The sequence below is a fragment of the Sinohyriopsis cumingii genome, chromosome 14 (assembly GCF_028554795.1).
Source record: "Sinohyriopsis cumingii isolate HCF-2022 chromosome 14, ASM2855479v2, whole genome shotgun sequence".
Lineage (NCBI taxonomy): Eukaryota > Metazoa > Mollusca > Bivalvia > Unionida > Unionidae > Sinohyriopsis > Sinohyriopsis cumingii.
In genome coordinates, this window is record NC_142974.1 from 44,030,693 (window position 1) to 44,053,291 (window position 22,599).

At 34.4% G+C, this 22,599-nt stretch overlaps 1 protein-coding gene across 2 annotated transcripts; it reads right to left on the minus strand.

Annotated features, from left to right (window-relative positions):
• Nucleotides 1-3,558: 3,558 nt before the first annotated feature.
• Nucleotides 3,559-13,364, minus strand: LOC149783664 (perforin-like protein 1). 2 transcript variants are annotated; one of them, XM_089931904.1, is made up of 6 exons: nt 13,161-13,364; nt 9,520-9,597; nt 8,059-8,264; nt 7,303-7,418; nt 6,713-6,801; nt 3,559-5,550 (listed from the first exon to the last, which is right to left on the minus strand). In XM_089931904.1, the coding sequence occupies exons 3-6, from the start codon at nt 8,203-8,205 to the stop codon at nt 3,932-3,934; spliced, it is 1,971 nt and encodes a 656-aa protein (XP_089788030.1). In that variant the 5' UTR covers nt 8,206-8,264; nt 9,520-9,597; nt 13,161-13,364; the 3' UTR covers nt 3,559-3,931. The 2 variants fall into 2 exon arrangements, with proteins under 2 accessions (XP_089788030.1, XP_089788031.1); XM_089931905.1 differs by lacking the exon at nt 9,520-9,597.
• Nucleotides 13,365-22,599: the final 9,235 nt, after the last annotated feature.

The following is a 22,599-nucleotide window of genomic DNA, read 5'->3' on the forward strand; positions in this document are numbered from 1 at the left end:
GCGTTGAAAATCCCAAGTTGAAATCTGGATTAGCACCATGAACAACCGGCCACAAAGCAGCATCAGCGGTATTGTCAGCATTTCTTGGTCGTCTTATATTATACTGATCGCTTTCAGGGTGACCAGAATTATCTTTTGCAAAGATCATTGTGGTACCTGCTGATTTTGTATAATCATCAGAATATCTTGCTAGACCAATTATTGTTGTAGCAACGTCGACATTATTCTGAATTGATTCAATATTTTTTCCATTGATCATATATGTGGCGCTATCAAATAATGCCATAATACCATTGTTGACAAAAACAACTTTTACTACATCTGGGTAATTAGTATCGTTTTTCCTTACAATTGTACCTTCTAGCTCAATAAAAGCCTCAGAGGGTAAAAAGTATTTACTTGTGTCAGGAACTTGCAGTTCAATTCTTCCTCCACGTTGATCTGGTGTTCGTGCGTCATAAGAATAAAACTGATAATCACGTACCGATTCATCTTTAATGACAGGTGCTTCCATGTCAAATGCTGTGTCGGATACGCGCTTGAACATTTTATTATAATTATTTCCGTCTAACACGTTGATTACCGCGTTCGGGAAATTCCACCTCGGGAAGTTCCACTTCGGCAAGTTCCACTTCGGCAAGTTCCACTTCGGGAAGTTCCACTTCCTGATATTAAACTTTAAATATTATTTCCCGATTCAACGAGCCCCCGATCTGCTAACGCTGCTAGTTTTTGATTTGCAGCTTGATTTATTATTTTGCTGACATCTGCGGACATAATTTCAGTACTTGGTAATTTTACTGGTTGTTGTTTTCATCTTATTAATCGTGCTAGTCTATCTTTGATCGCCAAGAACGCTTTACCAGCAACATTGATAATTGCACCAGGAGCTTTTTCACGAACAATATCAATAGCTTTCATCGATAATTGTTTTGCAATAGGCACTGCTTTTGGAGCTATCCTTGTAAATAATCCCCGTACAACATCACCAAGTCCATCTCCGTAAATTGCTCCATAGATTGGTAATCGTGAGTTTACCGCTCTGACCTGTACGGATTTACGATGATTATTGTGTACTATCATCTTATTTTATTTACCATTTATCTAATCGCGGTGACTAATCATCAACGAGCTCATCAGTAAGTTCCCGGTAAACGCCAATATCCATGATACCACCTTGAAATAATCGCCGACAAATATCAGCTGCTTCATTGGTTATTTCTGGTGAGTTATTTCCGGCACGTTTTCCCCCTATGAGAACTTCTAACCGTCACACGTCATTGAAAATATTATCAGGACAAACAAAATTATTTTCTCCTGATGTAATCAGAAAACCACTTCCTACAGCGTTGGAGGATCATCATCATCCTCCCCTGCCAACATCCGTTCTCTTTCTTCTGTTGTTTTCTTAAATAGTCTTAAGGTGATTTTTTTTTTTACTTTTTCTAGTAGCTTCTCAGACCTCTCAAGTTCCGACATCAACCTTTGCTGCGGTGAAGAAGATTGTTGTTGTTCTATTTGTTGCAGAGGTGGAGGAAGTTAATATGAAGGTTCCTGCTGGGAGAGTTGCTCTTGTTCTAGTTGTTTTATTCTCTCTCTATAAAGTCTTTTTACTTCTTTATCAAGATTTTTATATTCTGAATCTCTGGCTTGCTTTTTGTTTCTATATACGCGATATATCCATTTAATAAGATTATCATCACTTAATTTTTCATGACGGGGTTTTAAAATATAAGATTTATTAAATATACCAAATAGTATTATTTCGGGTAATTTTTCTCTTGTAGTATTTCTAATATCTTCAACAAAACCTTCCCTAAATCTTGCAATCAATTCTAAGTTTTCTTCTACTGGTTTGGGTTCAGATGCAAGTTCTTTTCTCACGTCGGCGACTTCAGTACGAAGTTTTCCAAAATTTTCAAGTATTTCTTCATCGACAGGTGGAGGTTGAGCTGCAGCTATGTCAGTTGGAAAGTCTCGTAAAATCTTTTTTGTTTTCTTGGTTCTTCTTGCTATTTTTTCAGTCTGAGCTGCAGTTTGTTCTAATACTGGAAAAATACCCTTTTTTCTCTTCTCATCTTCCTCCTCAATATCTCCCCATATAGTTTTTTTTTCAACAGCCGCTGCAGCTTTCTTAGTAGCTGCAGTGACGGGTTTAAATAGTTTTATAGTGTCCTCTTCGTACTCAACTTGTGCATCCTGCTGCGCTTGTAAGTTTTTTTCTGAATGAATCTCTAACAGGAAGAAATTTTTTGATTGCTTCTAATCGTTCTCGAGCTATCCTTGCAGTATGAGATTCCGGATATACCATTGTATTATAACATAATGATTTAATTATAGCAGCAGAGGGGGCAATGACCTCAAGTTGGTTCATTTTTTGCAATATAATCGCCATCGCAAGTTTTCAGTTGGAGAAATAACATGAACTAACCTAGGGACTCTAGGGACTCTTTGAGAGAGGAGCCTCTGTAGTTAGTTATTTTGATTTTTAAGGTTATTAATCCTTTTTTTAAGAAGGCTTATTTCGGTTTTTGGACGCTTCCAAAGTCGGTCTTTTCGCCGCCTCTGCTGCTGCCTGCCATTTACTTGGTAAATTTACTTAAGGCTAATCATCCTGAAACTTTATGAAATTGTATGGAAAAGAGTAACCAGCAATATATACTCTCTATATCCCTGCTCTCTGGGTCATCCAGAAGCTATTTGGTTACGTCCTCTACGTTAGTTTATTTACATTAGTAATACACAAAATAGTGCCGGTTAGTCTATGTTGAAACCTTACATATATTGCACTAAGGTGGGTAAGTGTGTCGTATAAAGCGATTGAGGTCATTCAGTTATGGTAAAAATGGCGTACTGTTTAATGCATACATGTAAAATATGCGAGAATTAAATGTTGTCTTAGGCCAGACGAGTGAGGCCAAACCCAACGGCCATTTTCTCAAGGGTCGCCAAATATATCGGAAAGCAGCTAAATTGTATACCGATGTTACGGACAGGTTTGTCAGCAAACGGATCCTCGATTTTATCAATGGGTGCTATCATACCCACAAATCGTCCATCAGCATCTGCACAGATTTGGGTTTATGATATACCGACAAATCATTCATGAGTCTCAACACAAATTTGGGGGTCTAGACGTGCTAGTTTTAGATAAACTCGGTGTATATAAAAGATATATCAGAATTCAGGTGCACTCTACACTAAACTATATCATGTCTGAGTTAGTATGGCTTATTAATGAGAGAGAGAGAGAGAGAGAGAGAGAGAGAGGGAGAGCATCGTTTATGGATGTGTGTACGTTACAACAACAGAGGAAACATCTTTCTCGCAGCTCGGCCAAAACAGTCTTTACTATTGCCCTTCGTTCCGTCTTTCTCGTGCTAAGATTTAGCCAATGATATTTATAGGACCGGTGGAAAAACATCAGCATGCCAAGATGGTGTGAGTGAGGTCACATTTGGGCATTGGGGTTTAGGAACTGTAACAGATTGCGAACAAGAGGCTGTCATGCATGTTTCTACTTGGGCAGTGACGCGTAGTGAGGGAGAGGAAGGCTAATTATTGGCCATAACAATTTTAATGGCTACAAAATCTCATTTAAGTTATACAGAATTGTTGAATACAAAAATAAGAACTATAACTGCTGATTATGAGGGATAATCAAATGAAGTATCCAAACACAAAATACAAAATAGCAATGCAGAGGCAATCGCTGTATCTTTTGTCACGTCAATAATCTTTGAAGTAAGCATATTACACTGCAGTTTTAGACCTAAACAGTTTCATCATGTCATTTCATTGTATATGCGGTCGCCGTTTTATTTGTGCAAAATCCTATAATACAAAATCACAACTTTGAAAGTGAAATCGATTTGTACGTAATGGTTTATGTATATTGTATATATCTCTTGATATAATTAAAAGTGAATGTCTAGTTTCCCCTTGTGCTTGCTCTTAACTTATCGCTTGATGTAATATTGCCAGCGGATGGGCCGGAAGTTGGCGTTGCTGAGGTAGGGTAGATGTCGTACACTGATTGTGGCATATTTGATATAAAATATGTATCAGTTCCCCTTTCTGTCTCAAGCTGGTTAATCCCTTCCTCACTGTACAGGTCACAATTTCGTGCTTTGTTCGGACATTCGCAGAACGCAAAGGCCACACAGTGTGCATCGTCTAAACATCTTGTCAGACAATCCTGGACGTTCTTTGTTCGCACATTCATTGTTTGATTTGCAATACGTTCTCTTCCAACAATTGCCGTGTCACTGAATTTTAACTGTTTATTTATTTTCGGTATTATGATTGTAGTTTCCATACCCTTTGTCTTCCTTCCAGTGATGTAAATCGTTTCAACATACATTTGGCATGAGTTATAGTTGTAGTCGTTTGTTGTGCATTCTCTACAGAAGCTAATTTCCACACAAGAATGCCGCTCCAAACAGGCCTTGATGCAACGGGAACGATCAAGTTCCTCCACAATTGTTGTTCCACTTAAAGCGGTTTCTGTCAATATTAATCCCTCCGTCAGATCTTGACAAGTGTCAACCAAACCTTTGTTTTGAAGGAAGCTACAGTATTCTTTTTTGTTTCTTTGTATTCTCTTTTTGATATCATCGTATCTGACACCCAAATATTCCATATACTCCGAGCAAAATAGTTCCTCTATGGAAGTCAATGACAATTTGGTAGGAACGGGAGTTTCCTTCACCGTTGATGCCCAAGCCATTGTATCGCCGTTGGCTGGCGGAGGGGCACCAATTGTTATAGTGTTTGTTTGTACCTCACTCTGAAAAACGGATGCTTGTTCTCGTTGGGAAAAACCTAAATTAAATCCACCACCGACGCTGAACAAACCAGAGTAACTGGCCGACACAGCTACATTTATTCCTTTTTCTTGCATTTTAGAGTAGCTGGATGACGACATTTTGTGTTCATACGTAAAAGAAGCACCAAATGTGGCCTCATCGACAAAATGTGTCCCATAATGATCAAAAAATGCCATATATGTATCTTTATCTTCTTCATAGCTATTAGAAATTGTTCTGCTTAGTTTGTGAACCCAATTCAAGAAAGCTGGATGGAAAGGCGGTGGTGTACTCTTCTCAAGTTTACAATAGTAATAATTACATTTTGCACTGGAGTAGATCATGATCCATTGTCCACTGGCCACAGTGGACGACGCTTCCTTGTATCCAGCACTCGCAGAGAAGCTGACTCCCCAGCCACCGCCTCCTACGTGAGCCGAGGCTGAGAGTGATTGATGTAGTTCATACTGGGTTTGGACTACTTTGGAGGTGAATGAAGTAATACAGGAAACATCGGGGATGAGAACTAGACCCTTGGGAACACTGTACTGACAATCGGCAGTCTGATCGTTATTACTATAGTCGGCACGGAATATTGGGTATGTAAATCCGGGATCATGCCCGATCGCTACCGGGTAACCCCTAAGGATGTTGTAGCCCAGTAGTGCATAATCCATATCGGGAAAAGATCGCTTTAAATCGGGTCCATGACATTCCTGGAGGTTGACATCTTCTCGAAGCGCTGTAAAAGGACATATAATTATACATCGTAAACCTTTCTTAAACTTTCCAACAAATATGAAGCAATCGCGCAATCCCTTATTCGTGTAGAGAATTGATAAACAGAAGCAAATAAATAATCTTTGCAATTCAAGTTCGTAAATTTGGGAAATGAACAATTTGAAATATATATATATATATATATATATATATATATATATATATATATATATATATATATATATATATATATATATATATATATATATATATATACCCGTGTGTGTGTGTGTGTGTGTGTGTGCCGGCGGCACCTGTTTATCAAATTTAATTTGTCCATGAAGTATTTCAACCTGAAAGATTTACTTCTTTTATAGTTCTGTTCCTTGTAAATGTGTTGTCGGGAAGTGCAAAATAACCATCGAGACGGGTACAAATTGTAATGCTCTCATATACCAGTTTTCAAAGCTAAACCATCTGTATCATGTGTTTTGTTGCTACGCGTCCAATAAAATTGCAGGAGGACGATAAGGGAGGCAGAAGTCTGTTTGGTTTCCACACAGTACTTTTAAACATATTTCATATTGCCAAAAAGACTGTGCTTTCGCAGTTCATTCGAATCCATTACAAACTCTTTTTAATACAGTTCAGGCTCTGCTGAGCTTCTAGCCCTACTCTACCATCCAAAATCTATTGATTTTAGGATTATTGACATTGAAAATAAATGTATGATTTATCATCCACTTCCCTTTTGGCATCCATTAAAGCTGATTATATTTTGTAAGAGACATGAAGGTCAAAGTCAATGCTTATATGAACAACATAAATAAACAAAATATTACACAGATTATCTTTCGAAACTATTTTTGAAACACCACGTAGCACATTTATCTATTTTCTATGTATGTACATGCTTGCCGATATTGGGTCAGTAAGTTGAAGGTCAACCGATAAGATCACGGTTACAACAGTATTTTTAAGAATGGGTCCTTATGCACAACTAACCCTCGTTTGTCGTAATGTCAATCTTCTACGATACTTCATTTCATAAATAGATAGTTTATTTTATTTCTTATGTAGATAATCTATTATGATGTTTCATCGGATTGCAGTAACGTGCGGATTGAGGTGTGATATTTAAAACGAACGATATGTTTGTCAAAGTTTTTCAAGGATATACTTACATATTGCAAGACGTTTCTTCTGTTGCAAATTGTCGATTGCAGCTTCTAAGGATTCGTGTTTTAGATACGTTTGGAAATCCGTAACTTCCCTGTAAAAAATTAATGCATTTGAATAGATTTCCAAATTACATCTATTATAATAAAATTAGCTTTTTGTCAGTACAACTGCTTTTGTGAACATGTTTTTACCTTTAATATAATTGTGAAACCAAAATGTATGTCGCCAGTAATTGTATGTTTACTCAAATGCCATAGAGGTGTTTCAAATCTCTCGTCAAGCTGTTTTTTCAATCAATTTAACGGATTTATTTAATACTGACACTTACGCAAGACGTTTCCTTAAAAGTTAAAAAGGTGACATAGATGGATACAAAATATCCCCAAAAAAAGCAAATGAAAATGACAAAAATAAATAAGCAAACACACTCCTCCTAACACCCATTACGATTTCATGAAGTACTTTGTACAGTAGGAATGTAACGAATTCCTATTTGAAAGGAATATAATGCATGCAAAGTTAAATGTGTGACAATTGAATCATTTGCCGATAAAATATCGTTTTATTTAATGAACATCGTTTCAATAGATACCCATTGGCGTCTTTCAAATGGGACATAACAACTACGACGGCAATGGCAACAAATATGAACACTAGAAATATGGAGACGAGGAGAGTATTCATCAAGCGACCTTTCCATTTAAGTGACTATGGGAAGAAACAAAGGGTATACATGGACCTAAATATTAATATATTATCTTCGTACCTGGCGCATTTTATCCATAAACTGCACAGAGTAAGTAGAGTGTTGACGTGTTATCAAATATGTATGTATGTATGTATGTATGTATGTATGTATGTATGTATGTATGTATGTATGTATGCATGCATGCATGCATGCATGCATGCATGTATGTATGTATGTATGTATGTATGTATGTATGTATGCAAGGAAAATAATAAGAAAATATTGCAACTGATTGTTAGCTAACTGTAGCAAGGAACAAAATAATAATAATTAAATAATAATAATAATAATAATAATAATAATAATAATAAACTTACAGTTGACTACACGTCTTGTCCAATAAACGCCTCGATTTGACACGAAATGTTAAAAGTAATAAATACTATGCACGTCCTTAAGGTACTTACAATAGTTATACCAGTAAATAGTTAAACAACTTTATCATACAAATGCAAAAAAAAATAAGACAAAGAATATTTGCAAAAACTGAGTTATAACTATTTGTATGAGACTGCATTTACGTTTATAGTTAATGAGATGTACAGAGAGAGAGAGAGAGAAAGAGAGAGAGAGAGAGAGAGATAGGGAGAGAGAGAATACTTTGTTGTGGTATGTTGCTTTCTGAGTATCAAACTGCGGTCCTTTGTCTAACTGAGTCTTCAGTGTTCTATTCTCTTCTCGTAATTGATTGTTCATTTGGTAGATTTCACGAAGGCTTATCTCTGCCTGCCCATCAAAATCTGCCATGGTTTCACGTCTTCGTTCAGTGTAAAATTTAGAATATATTGTGAATTTGTGATCCGATCCTGAAAATTCACAAAACCAAATTAAATGTGATAATTAGAATTCCATTTAATCTGTATGCATTTCCATGTAGAGTTTTATTGTACTCTCCATTCCTTTAGGCTATTTGAAGCCACCCGGTCTAGAAAGGCCACATAAGCTGATTGCGTTTCAGTTTTAGAGGGTTCCTCTAAGGGAAAACAGTGAGTGTCATAACATAAAATGTCTTTCAGTTTTAGAGTGCGGTGGCTTCGACTCAATGGTTTAAAAATTTGCTTCAATCATCGAAAACATTTTCGGGAATAGAGAAATGATGCGTATAGTATCACCAAAAGCATACATTATGCATTCAGATTTGTTTACCTGAATTTGCCATCTGCTGTTGTTTCATCTTTACTACAAGGTTACAATAAATATTTCTAAATTCTGAGGTATTTAGAAAACGACAACTTTACAGCATTTAACACTGGTCTACATCCTTCAATCAAGGACACCAAATCCAGTTCTTGAACTATTTAAAAGTTAGGTTCCTTGTAGCTCGCTCAACTGCTACTACTACCAGTAATAAATAAATAAATAAACAAAAATGATAAACGTCGATGGTTTGAATGATTCTCATGTGTATCAAAAATACATAGTATAGAATGGTATCATTTGAGACCTTAATTTGCGCTCTAAGATCTTCATCCTCCATCAGCTGTGACACAGAGGAATTCCCTGACATAAAAACATCTATTGCTACAGATTTTTCAACAACATTATATGTAAGTGTAATATCTGTATGCCGTTGGCTCAATGATTTCGAATCATGTATTCAGATGAATAATCATCCTAATATTATCCATGATTGCCATAGGAACTGCATAGTACTAGAGGTGGGGGTGGCACTCATGCTCGAAAAGTGGCAGGGGTGTTCCACTGCAGGTTCATGTCCTTAAGCACCTCTAGACATGGTTCAACGACTTTGATTTTAAATACGTCATATAATTATGGTGTGAACTAAGCCGACAAGACAACCTTAAATTAAAGTTCTTTTGGCGATACTTTAGATTTATACATTTAAAACATTTTCAGGATCATGCTGCCATTTTTGGGCCAACGTACAGATAAAACCTAATATACGCTTATCACTTTCCTTACCAAAGTTCAAAATGTGTATTGTCTCTGTCTTCATGAATTAAATCACAATACTTTGTTCCTAATAAAAACCTCGTGTGTGTGGCTGTGTTTGTGTACGTATGTCTGTGTACAAATTCTACAAAAGTTATAAATATTTACCTTTCCACGTAGGCTATGAAACAGACATGTATGATTGCCCTCACTCATTTAGTTTAGAAAAGATATCATTTCGGCAATCTGTTGAAAATACAATAGATTTAAAACAGTTCATAATTGTTGGATTAATTGTTAAGAATGACTAGTACCGAATACTAGATTTGATATACACTTTATTAGTACCGATTACTAGATTCAGTACGCTTTATGTCGTGACTTAACACCAGATTCTAAACATATTAGGACGGAACAATAGATTCTGTATAATTTATTAGGACTGGATACTATATTCTATACAAACTTATTAGACCGAATACCGTATTCTATATAATTTATTAGGACTGAATCCATATATCCTATGCAACATATTAGGGCTGAATACTAGATTATATGGAATTTATTAGGACTGGATACTAGATTCTATACAACTTACTCGGACTCAATACCGTATTCTATATAACTTATGGGACTGAATCCCTAGACCTATACACTATATTATGACTGGATACTAGATTCTACTCAAATTATTATGACTGAATACCGTATTCTATATAACTTATTTCGACTTACTGCTAGGTTCTACACAACCTATTAGGAGTGGATACCGGAGTCTATATAACATTTTAAGACCTAGTATTAGATTCTATGCAACTCCAGGACTGAAAACTAGATTATATGCAATTTATTATGCCTGGATTTAGTGGAATATACAGAACTGAATTCTAGTTTATTGCAATTTATTAGGCCTGAATACCAGATTATATGAAACGTATAGGACTGAATACTGGATTCTATGCAACTCCAGGACTGAAAACTAGATTATATGCAATTTATTAGGCCTGAATACCAGATTCTATGAAAAGTATAGGACTGAATACTGGATTCTATGCAACTCCAGGACTGAAAACTAGATTATATCCAATTTATTAGGCCTGTATTATGTACAATATACAGAACTGAATTCTAGTTTCTGTACATGTTTTTAAGATTGTTACGTATGTTTGATTTAATTTATATTTTATTTAATTTGTGTTTGATTTGATTTGGATGCTTGTGGGTTTTGGAATCTTTTTATTTTCTTTGCATGTCAACTTAATATAATTTTGTTTCGAAGGAATTTGATAGTTTCCATAAAATTCAGTTTGACCTGAATCTTTCCATAAATACCTATTAATAGAAACACTTGTTTCTATTTTTGACTTAGTTTCTGGCCTTGATTGAGGGTCAAGTTAACAACTTTTATTTTCGGAGTAAAAAGATTGGTTCTTATCAAGGACATATAGGGGCTACCTAATTTTTACATGATCACGTGATCCTTTATTTCGCAATTAGGCATTTCCAAAATTGCGAAATACTTAATATTAATAATGATGTTCAGAGAGATCTCAGAGTTTTTAAAACACTTGGTGTCAAGTTGTTTTCTTCTTTCGTGACTAGTTTCGAGTTTTTGAGTTCTATGTTAATTTTTCTTCAGATTATTTGGACTCTAAAAGATTAATTCGTTTCTCTGGAGATATTGTATTCATATAGAATTCTTGAACAAGGACATTTCTTAAAATGTTTATTTTGATTTCCGAAACCGGTGGATTAATTATCGTGTTTCTGCAAGGAAATGAAAACTTCAACACATTACAGGTTACATTATACGTCATCGCCTTCCATCTTTTAGAACTTAAAATCATTACAACATTTTATTATTAGGACTTCTAAAATATTATTCGTGGATAATTCTTGGATTATTTTTAGATTTGATTCTTAAAACCGCAAGTTCATATTTTTTCATTTTTACAGTATTTTTCCAGGGAAATAAATTATTATATTTTTAAAGCTTGCTGTTTTCACTGTTTCTTGTGTTACTGTTTATTCGAGCCTAAACACGTAACATAATAAGAATGATTACTAGATTCTATACAATATATCAGAGCCTTCGCCTCGGATGGGAGGTCGAGGGTTCCTATCCCGGCCAAATCAAAACAAAGTCTTATAAAAATGGTACAAACATCTCACTCGCTTGGCCCTCAGCACTATGAGGTTAGTGTTAAGACTGATCGGCCTGGTATAAGGATATTGACTGGGTGGGACATGATACTATATGGCTGATTCTGACAAGGTTTGTGGAACCGATATACTGCGCATATTGTCTTATTAATTTGGATGTAGCATGCGTTTAAAAATGTCAGGTAAAGGCCATGTCTGTTTTCTAGGCAAATATAAAAAGTTGTCGTTGATTCTTGGAATTATCAGCATACTTTATTTTCATTAAATTTAATTCCATGATATCACGTCATATTTTCACAGGTGTTCTAAACTAGAATGCTGAATAAACATCATACTCATTTGTGATATTCATGTAGGAAGTTACCAGTGTAAATATGAATAGTTTTAACCTTAATTATTGAGAGACCTATGTTTAAGACATTTTCGAAAAACAAACGATCGCGATTAAAATATGAATTAAGACGAAAAGGCAAAGCTACCCAAAACATGAAAGATTCCGACAGTCTGTACACGTAAACTACGGGTCCACCGACCTTTAATTATATTTATTATTAGGGGTTCTCTTTTTTGAGACATCACACAAGTAGCGGCAAACAAAAAATAAATAGAAAATTTGTTCGCCATACACGTTCTTTATTGTTAGCAAGGAATAGGATAACTCATTCTTAGCTATGCGCATCATTATTATTCACCATGGCAAACTGTCGACAAATATGTTCTCTGTAGTTAGGACATGATTTTCATGCTTGCTTATTGTGCTTTGGACCCGTCGGGTGGCCTAGTGGTTAGAGCGTCCGCCTCGGATGCGGGAGGTCGTGGGTTGGATCCCTGGCCGAGTCATACCAAAGACTTACAAAAATGGTACTAACAGCTATCTCGCTTGGCGCTCAGCATTAAGAGGTTAGTGCTAGGACTGGTCGGCCTGGTGTCAGGATAATGTGACTGGGTGAGATATCATGCTACTTGTCTGTGGCATGATACCCCAGTACTAGATATCACTATAATCTGTCACACTGCAGACATCGTAGCGATATGAGTAATGTTTTTTACAGCTACGTTAAAGATCCATATCACACACACACACACACACACACACACACACACACACACATTGTGCTTTGTTGACAGCATATTATGACACACGATGCATCTTTAGCATAATACAAAGGAAACGCTTGAACATTGGATATAAAAAATACTTTCCTTAAAGGGACGTTCAACATACCACTGGTAGAATGTTGTTAATAGTGTATCCCAACATTTATACTCTTTGATTAGAAGCGTATCATCTGAGACGAACCTGAGTATTACTATATTTAATGTGGTATAATTTAACCTTCAATAAACTCTTAATTATGCAGCCAAATGTAAATGTGGCTCAACATGAATATAAATATTCCTACAGCATATTAGGATCTGAGAACTCATCAATTGTGTTCTGTTCTATAATTAGGTGTTTACCATAAAACTCTTCCATGCACTAAAAAAGTAAAATGAAGACTAATCAGTCGTACAATGAGGCCTGTTATGGTAATTTTTTTTTCATAGTTTAATAATTAATCTAAGTCCGAAAACAAATTTTCCCCACAAGCTCCTATACATCCCCTGTACACAAATATACACATGCAGTTATTTCAGATACTTACATCAGACAAATGGAACAATATGAACTTCAATGATGGTCTCTGTTATTCCGAAGCTTTTTTTAACTGCAGTACTTTTTAAATGTGATGGACGTCTGCTTCGGACATACCGGCATCCTATCGAAATTCAATATGACTTTATAAAGCTGTTGTTTAAATACCTATCGCTCTATGTAAGTGTCAGTTTCTCGAGTGTATTTAAGTGTTACATCTGTAATTCTTAGATAAACAATAAACCCAGGTTGAAAGTGCAGAGGAGGATATATACACAGCTAAAGTTAAACAACGTAAGAATTAGAGGTTAATTCATGTATGGATGGGATGTCTTGCTAACTCTGACGCATATATAACACACTACAAGTGTCTTATATTAAGTTATCAACAGTAACAGAGATATTCCTTTAGTCATGTATATACCAAGTATACCAGCAAGCGCAACAACTTATTGACATGCACGTTATGTATTTGAATATGCCTTTCTTGAATTTGGTTGGAGCACAGTTAAAAATATAACCATTTACGAAGTTTACAACCGTGCGAATTAGACAAAAATCATGTAGACATTTAAAGGTAAGGTTTTTGCGGTATCAAGATTTAACAAAAAATTATATCATATAATTTAGGTATTGCAGATAAAATCTATGCATATAAGTTCCTTTGTCATGCAGGTTGTTAACTGGGGTTAGAAGCTGCTTACTTGTTTTTAAACATTTACTTAGATGCATTACCGTAATGACAAGCCAATATAGTATGAGATGACTGTAACACAATAATCTTATAATACATCTTACAGACAAACCAAGACAACATGAGATAAATGTGGCATAGAACATATTACAGATAAGCAAATATAGTATTAGCTGAGTGTGGCACACGACATCTCGCAGTCAGATTAATACAGATTGAGACGAGTGTAGCACATTAAATCGTACTGACCAGCAAATACAGTATGAGATGATAGTGACACAGGGTATCTTGCAGGCAAACCAGCACAGAACGATATGAATGCGTCACGTTACATTTCACAGTATATATTACAGATAGGTCAATACTTTACTAAATGAATGTGGCGAGGAATATTTTATAGGTAAGCCAATATAGCATTAGTGTGGCATAGTAGCATTTTACGGATAAGCCAATAAAACAAGATATGAGTGCTGCACAGGACATCTTAAAGACAAGCCAATGCAGCATGAAATGAATGTGGGGCAGTACAACATACAGGTTAACCAATACAGTATTAGCGTTTAAAGCCAAGTTCATCTTAAAAAAACAAGCCAGCGCAACAAAAGATTAGTGATGGACAGAAGATCCTACTGACAAGCTGATAAATGTTTAGATATGTGTGACACAGGGCAGCCTAGAGATACGCCAATACGGTATGAGATATGCGTGTCACAGCAAAACATTTAAATAAGCCACTTATGAGAGTGACCCAGTACACTCTGCAGACAAACCCATACAATATCACTCAGGAAATTCTGTATACATGTTAATACAGTATGAGATGATTGTAATACACGAATTCTTGCGGAAAAGCCATTACATTATGAGATGAGTGTGGCACAGTAAATGTTACAGATAGGCCATCTTGGTAGGAGATTAGTGTAGCAAGGTACTTTTATGAAGATAGGCCAATACAGTATGGGATGAATGTGGTAAAGGATATCTGGCAGGAAAGTCAATATATTAGGAAATAAGTGGGAGACAGTACATCTTATTTATAAGCCAATGCAGTATGAGATGAGGTTGGGAGAGTACATTGCAGCGGTGTGAATTTTGGAAGACGATTATTGTGCTATACATGAAGTGAATCTTGTTGTGATCAGCGTGACACGTAACAACAAACATTGACGTATCGGCTAGGCTGGCAATAAATCGCTGCCTGCAAAGGACGTGACACTCTTATTTATGGGTATGATTGATTTTTTATTAGGAACTGCTCAGATAACGGTTAGAGATAAAGATTAGACGATGTTAATACTGAGTTAAGTAGCGGGAAATGTCAAACCTTTATATAATTCTGAGCCAATGTTCGTGCCAGATTGAAATGAGTGCCGTAAAATTAGTTTTTCAATAATAGGTCTTAACAAAGGTGGAGTAGAGAAAATTATTTTAGCTTCGACTGGCGTGTTAAATTTTTGGCGGTTAAATGAAGTTACTCCTGATTGGCTAAGTTACAATAGTAGTTGTACTTCCCAGATGAAATTCAATGTTTAAAGTATTCTATCCCGAACGTTTTGGCAGTCCAAGTTCTCTGTGGAAGGGGAAGAAGGACTCTGAGGAAAAATAGCAAGTATTTTTTCTCCTTAAAATTTTGTCCAAGGAAGGGGTGTATGGAAGTGAGAGATACGGAAAGATATATTGGACTTCATAGAAAAGAGAGCGAGTATCAGAAAGCACAAGTTTTGTCTTAATCACCATGATATGTTCATTAATATAAGTGTGTTATTATTTGCTGTATTTATTGTTTTAAATTCATACTACATTTTTTATTGCCTTCAGAAGTTAATTGCGACATTTATTTGTTTTGAATGTTTTATGACTCATGCATTCTAAGAATGTCATCCTGTATTTCAATGATATGAATTTGTTTAAATTTCCTTGTTTAGATGTAAAAGGAATCTTGTATCCTGAGAATTCCATGCGTTACTTCTGATGCAAATTGTGTGAATATGTGAATATATATGTCTTAAATAATCTGTATCATATATGCTTATAATTTATGTTACTATGTCTATGTCAATGAATTGGTACTTAGCAAATAATGTGGTTAAGACAAGACTCCATCAATTCAGTTGTGAATTCCTTTAATCGGGAAATCGGCAAATGCCGATTGGCATTGTTCAGTTAGTAATTTATAGCCCAGAGTAGGACGTAATATTTCATTAAAGAGGTCTAGTTACGTCATATTTGAACTAGGAATGTTGAGTAGTCGCTAGGAAAAAGATCTTAATTTTATGGTTAACAGAGTTGAGTGTTTCATCTGTCAGTTGCGAACTGATCAATATTAGCCTTAGTTCTGTTGAGTTACGATAAGACGATATCATACGTAAAAAGAGTGGAGGATATTGTTTAACCTCAGAAAGAAAAACATAACAAATATTTAGGTTGTGTTTTATTTATTTGAAGGAAACAATAGCTCCATAGGTACACCAACACAATAGTGAAAGAGAGTGAACAGCCAGGTTACGGTTGATGACTCGGAAGAGGCTTGATAGATAGAGAGAAAAGGAACAGTAATATGGTTACTCTGACCTGTCACCAGCATTAAATTTGGCAGGACCGTAAGCAACCGGGTTGTGCCGGCACGCCGAGCAATGAGTTCGATCATTTTCACGATTCTATGATGAAATTTGGTTTATCGGTATTACAGAAAGTCTAACTGAATTTCTTTTAAATTTGGTAATTTTATTTAGAAGAGAAAGTAGATCATTGAAATGTCATATTCAATTTCATTTTATGTAATTTATTGCATTGTTATATTTTACATACAGGGCTCAAATTGCTCTACTCAATATCTCTGCTTAGATATATGCTATTCCATCCATTAATTTCATACTTATGGATTTTGTTTACTCGATCCGGACAATAACACCGTGGTCTATCATCTCATAGTCTAGATAACGATAACCAAACAAATCTACCATCTAACAAGTGGTTCTTCCCTAACATAAATCTTACTGATAAGCCAATACAGTATGAGATGAGTTTGGTAGAGAAAATCTTCCAAAGTAAGTTGTACAGTATCAACTGTGCTTTGAGCAGGAGAACATGCAATATGTTGCAGAGAATGGGGTGTGTGTAGTAAACTACATCTTACGGTAAATCATATAGATAGGTAAATAAAGTATGAGATGTGTTATGACTATGGTTTTAAATTAAGTAAAAGAAAAGAGGGAAAACCAACAAGTTTTGTAAAATTCAACAAATAATGTAATTCACTAGAATAAAAAGTAAAACTTTAAAATAAACTTACCGTATTGTGAATAACATTTAAAGTAATCCTAAACGTTCTATCACAATTCATACTGTATCAAGTTATAATTGAATTCCAGTGGTGTTCCAAGTAAATTCCAATATTGAATGTGCTGATGTGCTTGTAGTCTCGAATGTGCTAATGTTCAAATGGCCTGGAATGTGGCAATGTATTAACAGTCTTTCATGTATCATAACAATATAGTCCAAAAGGTAACCTAGACCGAATTCGCTATAATTCCAAATCAAAGATTTAGTCCAAGAAGTATTAATGTGCACTTTATAATTCCATTGAATGATTTAAATAAATAAATTCACCCAAATTAAAAACTATACTCAATAATAAGACTGATTCCGAAATCATGGTAACGTTGGAATGAGTAATTTGTTTCAAATAAACAACATTGACATAAACAGAAAAGTCACAAAAGTAGGACCAGAATGGTAGGTCAGTTTCCACTCTAAAAGATTCATAGATGTCAGCAGATTTAGGAATTTCCAAGTGGAAAACTAATAACATAGACTCAGATTCTAAAAATGATGCTAACATTCATCACTAGTATCTGAATATTTAATCTGCAGTCATAGGTGATATTAGCTATGTATAACGTTGTTTACCAAAAACATGTACCTAGTCATGTAGGCCATTAACTTGATCCTGGACAAAGGGCAATTACAACACGATATGGCTGGAGAAGAAAAGGCACTTAAAAATTCGTACAACTACTAAAATAGTATCCTCAGTATCATATTGTATAATGAGACGTTTATTTGTTTTTGTAATCAGCAATTAAATAATTATTTGAAATGATAGGAATATTGATAGTGGGAAATTAGCAATATCTTGTACAACAAATTCATGTCACCATATTTTTCTGAATAAAATGTTGAGATTCCCATCATGTTAAATGTTGCTTCCCATATGTATCTTTGGCGCGTGAGTGTGTGCCTGTGTGTGTAAATTAAATATGTATAGACGTGTCAGTAGTTATCCCTCATACCATTACGTAAAATATAATTTTGTTTCGTAATCACTTATCCTAAAGCAAATTCGAATTCTATCTATTCATCAAAAGAAGTCCTTCATGAAAGTGTCATTCAATTCTTTATAACTCTTATTATCATTTCTGTTTAAGCTGAGCAACATTAGATACACTTAGGCTTCTTTTCTTAACGATTTTCCCAATCAAAATAACGGACTTCAAATTCTTTGAATGAATAGTTAAGTTGGTAAATATTTCATAATGAACCCATTTTCAGTCACCTGCTACCCTGAAACTATTACCTTACTACTTCCCTTTTCCAGTGAAGCATAAACTGAACCACTCTAGCATGCTCTATTTAATTCCCACCCAAACAGAATTATCTCCGAGAAGCCTTTCAGCAAATTTATGTATGCAAACCAAACCAACCATTACTGCCAGAAAAGAGCAACATTATCAGAGGAAATTCGTGTTTCTCGTATACAAGGTCAATAAGAGGTGGATTTGTAGCATATTCTATAGATCGGTAAGCTGAGGCAACTGACAACAGTCTTGTAAAAATGATCAAATATATATTGTCTCTCGTGGGTTAGGCCAAAACCAACTTAAATAGTCTTCATTCCATGCTTTGTGCAACTTTGAACTGGCCCTCACTAGAAAGGCTAGTATTCAGGGCTAAAACACTGGTACATGGAAGTAAAGCTTATTAAGCACTTATCAGAAGTCTTTACCACAGTCCAAAATTCAGCGGGCTTCATCTATACTGTTGAATACTTTTGTCAGATATCCTGTTGCTTTGATTATCATTCTCATTCCTAATGTTTATTGCTGTCTCGGCTGTAATGGATGTTGCAAATGATGCGTGTAATTTAAGTTGATGACAAAATAACAGTAAGTAAAATCACTACCAAACATAAAGACTTGGTTTCCGGATACCTTACAACATTTTCCTGGTAAGAAATCGTAAGTTACTTCTTTATCATAGCCATGATACAAGATAGGGTCATATACCTTCTGATAAAGTGCCTTTAGTTCTTTAATAAATGATCCAAATCATTCCCTGATGCTGGCTTTGGCAGCCTAACTATAATGTATCGATGAACAGTAAAGGTAAGAGAAAGGATGTGGTGTTAAGACCCTGTGGTCTTCAACTATGTAACAGAAAAGGGTGAAAACCAACAAGTTTTGTAAAATTCAACTAATAATTTTTTCCTTGAAAAAAAGTGAATTTGTTTAATATAAAACTTATAATATTTTGAATAAAATCCCAAACAGTCCTAGAAGTTCTATTACAAGTAAAAAAAATATTGAGTATTCCTAATGAATTCCATTGGTGTTTTGAATGAATCCCAATATTGAATGTGCTGATACACCAGTAGTCGCGAATGTGCGCATATGCATACAGCCTTGATGTATCACGATGATATAATCAAAGATGTCCTTGAATTAATTCGCAATGATTGCAAAATAGTGCAAGAAGTATTAATAAGCACTTTGTAATTCCAGTGAAAAATTTATACAAATAAGTGCTCTCAAAAAAATATGAACACAACAATACAAATTAGTCCACTTCAGCTGTTATGGCAGAAATGAGTCATTCCCATATAATCAGCCTTAAATTATAAAAACCTAAGATACAATTTGAAAACTACAGTGAGAGTCAAAAGTTCATTCCCAGAACATTCTATGTTATAAAGAATCTTAAATAGTTCCCTACTGCTCTGTTATCTTAATGGAAATTTCCATCAAACTGTAAACAAAATTTGCTTATAGAAGCTTTTACGGTCATAATCAAGGTTGTATCCAGAACTCAAACCTAGCAAACAACTTTATCCTACGTGACATTAGATATGTAGGAGCAACTGCAACCCTTAATTATGATTAAAGATCAATCGCACACTATATATATATATATATATATATATATATATATATATATATATATATATATATATATATATATATATATATATATATATATATATATATATATATATATATATTCTTATGTTACATGTTAAAGCTCTAAAAAACAGTAACAAAGAATGAGTGAGAGGAACAAGCTTTGAAAAAGTTAATAAATAATTCTTTCCCTGAAAAAAAAATGTAAAAATGAAAAATTAAGATCCTACAGTTTTTACGGTCTTAAGAATCAAATCCAAAGGTAATCCAAGAATAATCCACGAATTAAATTTTAGAAGTCCTAATAATGAAATAATCTAATGAATTCAAGTTCGAGTCCCAATGAAAAATCCAAAATGGAAGGCGATGACGTACACTGTAGTCAGTATAGATCTGATGTGTTTACAGTTCTTTGTGAACTATAGAAAATAATATTCCGGTGTTTGAATTCAGTATTAAATTTAAAGAAATGTCTTTGTCCAAGAATTCTGTATGAGCACTTAAATATTTCCAGGAAAACGAATTAATCTTTTGGAATCCAAATAATTTGAATAAAAATAAAAATGTAACTCCAAACTGGTCACAAGAAAAAGAACACCTTGAAATCAAGTGTTTTTAAGCCGAAAATGCGAAATATCTCTCTAAACATCACTATTAAATGTATCTACTGCGCAATTTCGGAAAAACCAGAATTGCGAAATAGAGGCTGTTTAAATAAATTGTTTACTTTTCTCAGTGATTTCTGAATCAAGATAAGGAACTAACTCAAAAATAGAAAGAGTGTTTCTATTATTAGGTGTTTATGAAAAGAGTCAGGTCAAACTGAATTTTCTGAAAAAAAATGCTAATCAAGTAAACAAGATTACATTACTTTGACATTTAATGAAATTATAATAAAAATATTTTAAAACTAATAAACAATTTAATTAAATCAAATGTAAAATAAATTAAATATACATAACAATATATATATATATATATATATATATATATATATATATATATATATATATATATATATATATATATATATATATATATATATATATATATATATATATATATATATATATATATATATAACATACAGTCGTGAGTAAAAGTTAACGTACAATACAAATTAAATATATACAACAATTGATATCTAACTTCTTATGTTCCTCATGTACTGTAGTTTTATCTCATGAGATGAAAGTCATTTACCTATCAGTATCTAGCTAAAGATTAGGTTACTAAATTAGCTTTGACAGTTACTAGGTTGAATATTTCGCACTATATGATATTAATAACAATTATTCATTATTATTATTATCATCATCATCATCATCATCATCGTCACCAACCTCGTTATTGGCAGCAACAAATAATGTATCATAGGTACTCAGGAACGTTATTAGCAAAGTTACATTTTTTTATTTGATATGTGTGAATCTATTGATATTGACCCTCTAACAACTGGGATTAGTTTTGATGTGTTTGTGTGAGTACTGATTTTGACCCTGCAACAACATGGATCTGTTTCTTGATGTGTGTCAGAGTAGTAATATTGACCCTCTAACAACATGGATAGGTGTCGCGATGTGTGTGAGAGTACTAATATTGACCCTAATAACGACTGGGATATGTGTCTTGTTGTGTCTGAGGGTACTGTTATGGGCCCTCTAACAAATAGGATGAGTCGATGTGTGTGACTATAACGAGACTTTCAGTTGAGACATGTTTTGCACAACTTATGTTGATAGAAGATGAATGATAAGCATATGAAATTTAATTTCTTTGGTGCCCTTGTTTACGAGCGGAACGTAAAACCCAACGTAATGACCAATTTTGTCATTATTCCAAGAATTAAACTTAATATGGAGTGTCCGTGGAAAAAGGTGGGGTTTCCTAAATATAAAAGTATCATAAGATTGAGGGTCAAATTGTTGTCACGATCGTATGATGAACCCAAGTGGTTTGTGTGTATTTTTTGACATGTTGCTCAGAGAGGAAAGCTGTAAATGGCCTAGCTCGGGCTTAAACAATGAAACTCATTAAAGGACTTCCTTTTCAAACCTAAGTTGTTTTTTTCTTCTGCGTAACGACAACACTATGTCCCCAAAATATCGCCACGAGTATATGCCTAATCGGCAAAATTTTACAGTAAATCTACCATGTCAATCATTCCAACCAGTTTGCTGGATTCTACCATTCGGTACTCCTTGACAGGGTCTTGAGTCCTCAACGAGTACCTTGATGCACTCTAAATATACTATTAAAATGGAGATTAAATTGATTGCCCCATTATTGATGACGGAATTTACATAGCAATATCTAATTAAAAATTAATTTTATCATGCAAAATCCTTAGATAGAAATCGAAATTTTATATTTTAAAATTTTTTCGATGATATTTTAGAAATTGTTAAAGCATGCAAAGCATGATACATTCCCTTTGAGGCTAGAGTGGCCCAGGTTTTTTTTATCCATGTTCAATTCCCCTTGAGGCTAGAGTAGCCCAAGACTATTTCCCATGTTAAATTCCCCTTGAGGCTAGAGTGGCCCAGGATTTTTCTCCATGTTAATTTTCCATTGAGGCT

Coding starts and splice junctions, on each gene's coding strand:
- LOC149783664 (XM_089931905.1), bottom strand. CDS start 8,205: ATGGCAGATTTTGATGGGCAGGCAGAGATAAGCCTTCGTGAAATCTAC. Junction 7,419..8,058: donor AAGCAACATACCACAACAAA/GTATTCTCTCTC, acceptor TTCTTCCCATAG/TCACTTAAATGGAAAGGTCG. Junction 6,802..7,302: donor CATTTGAAAGACGCCAATGG/GTATCTATTGAA, acceptor AATTTTTTACAG/GGAAGTTACGGATTTCCAAA.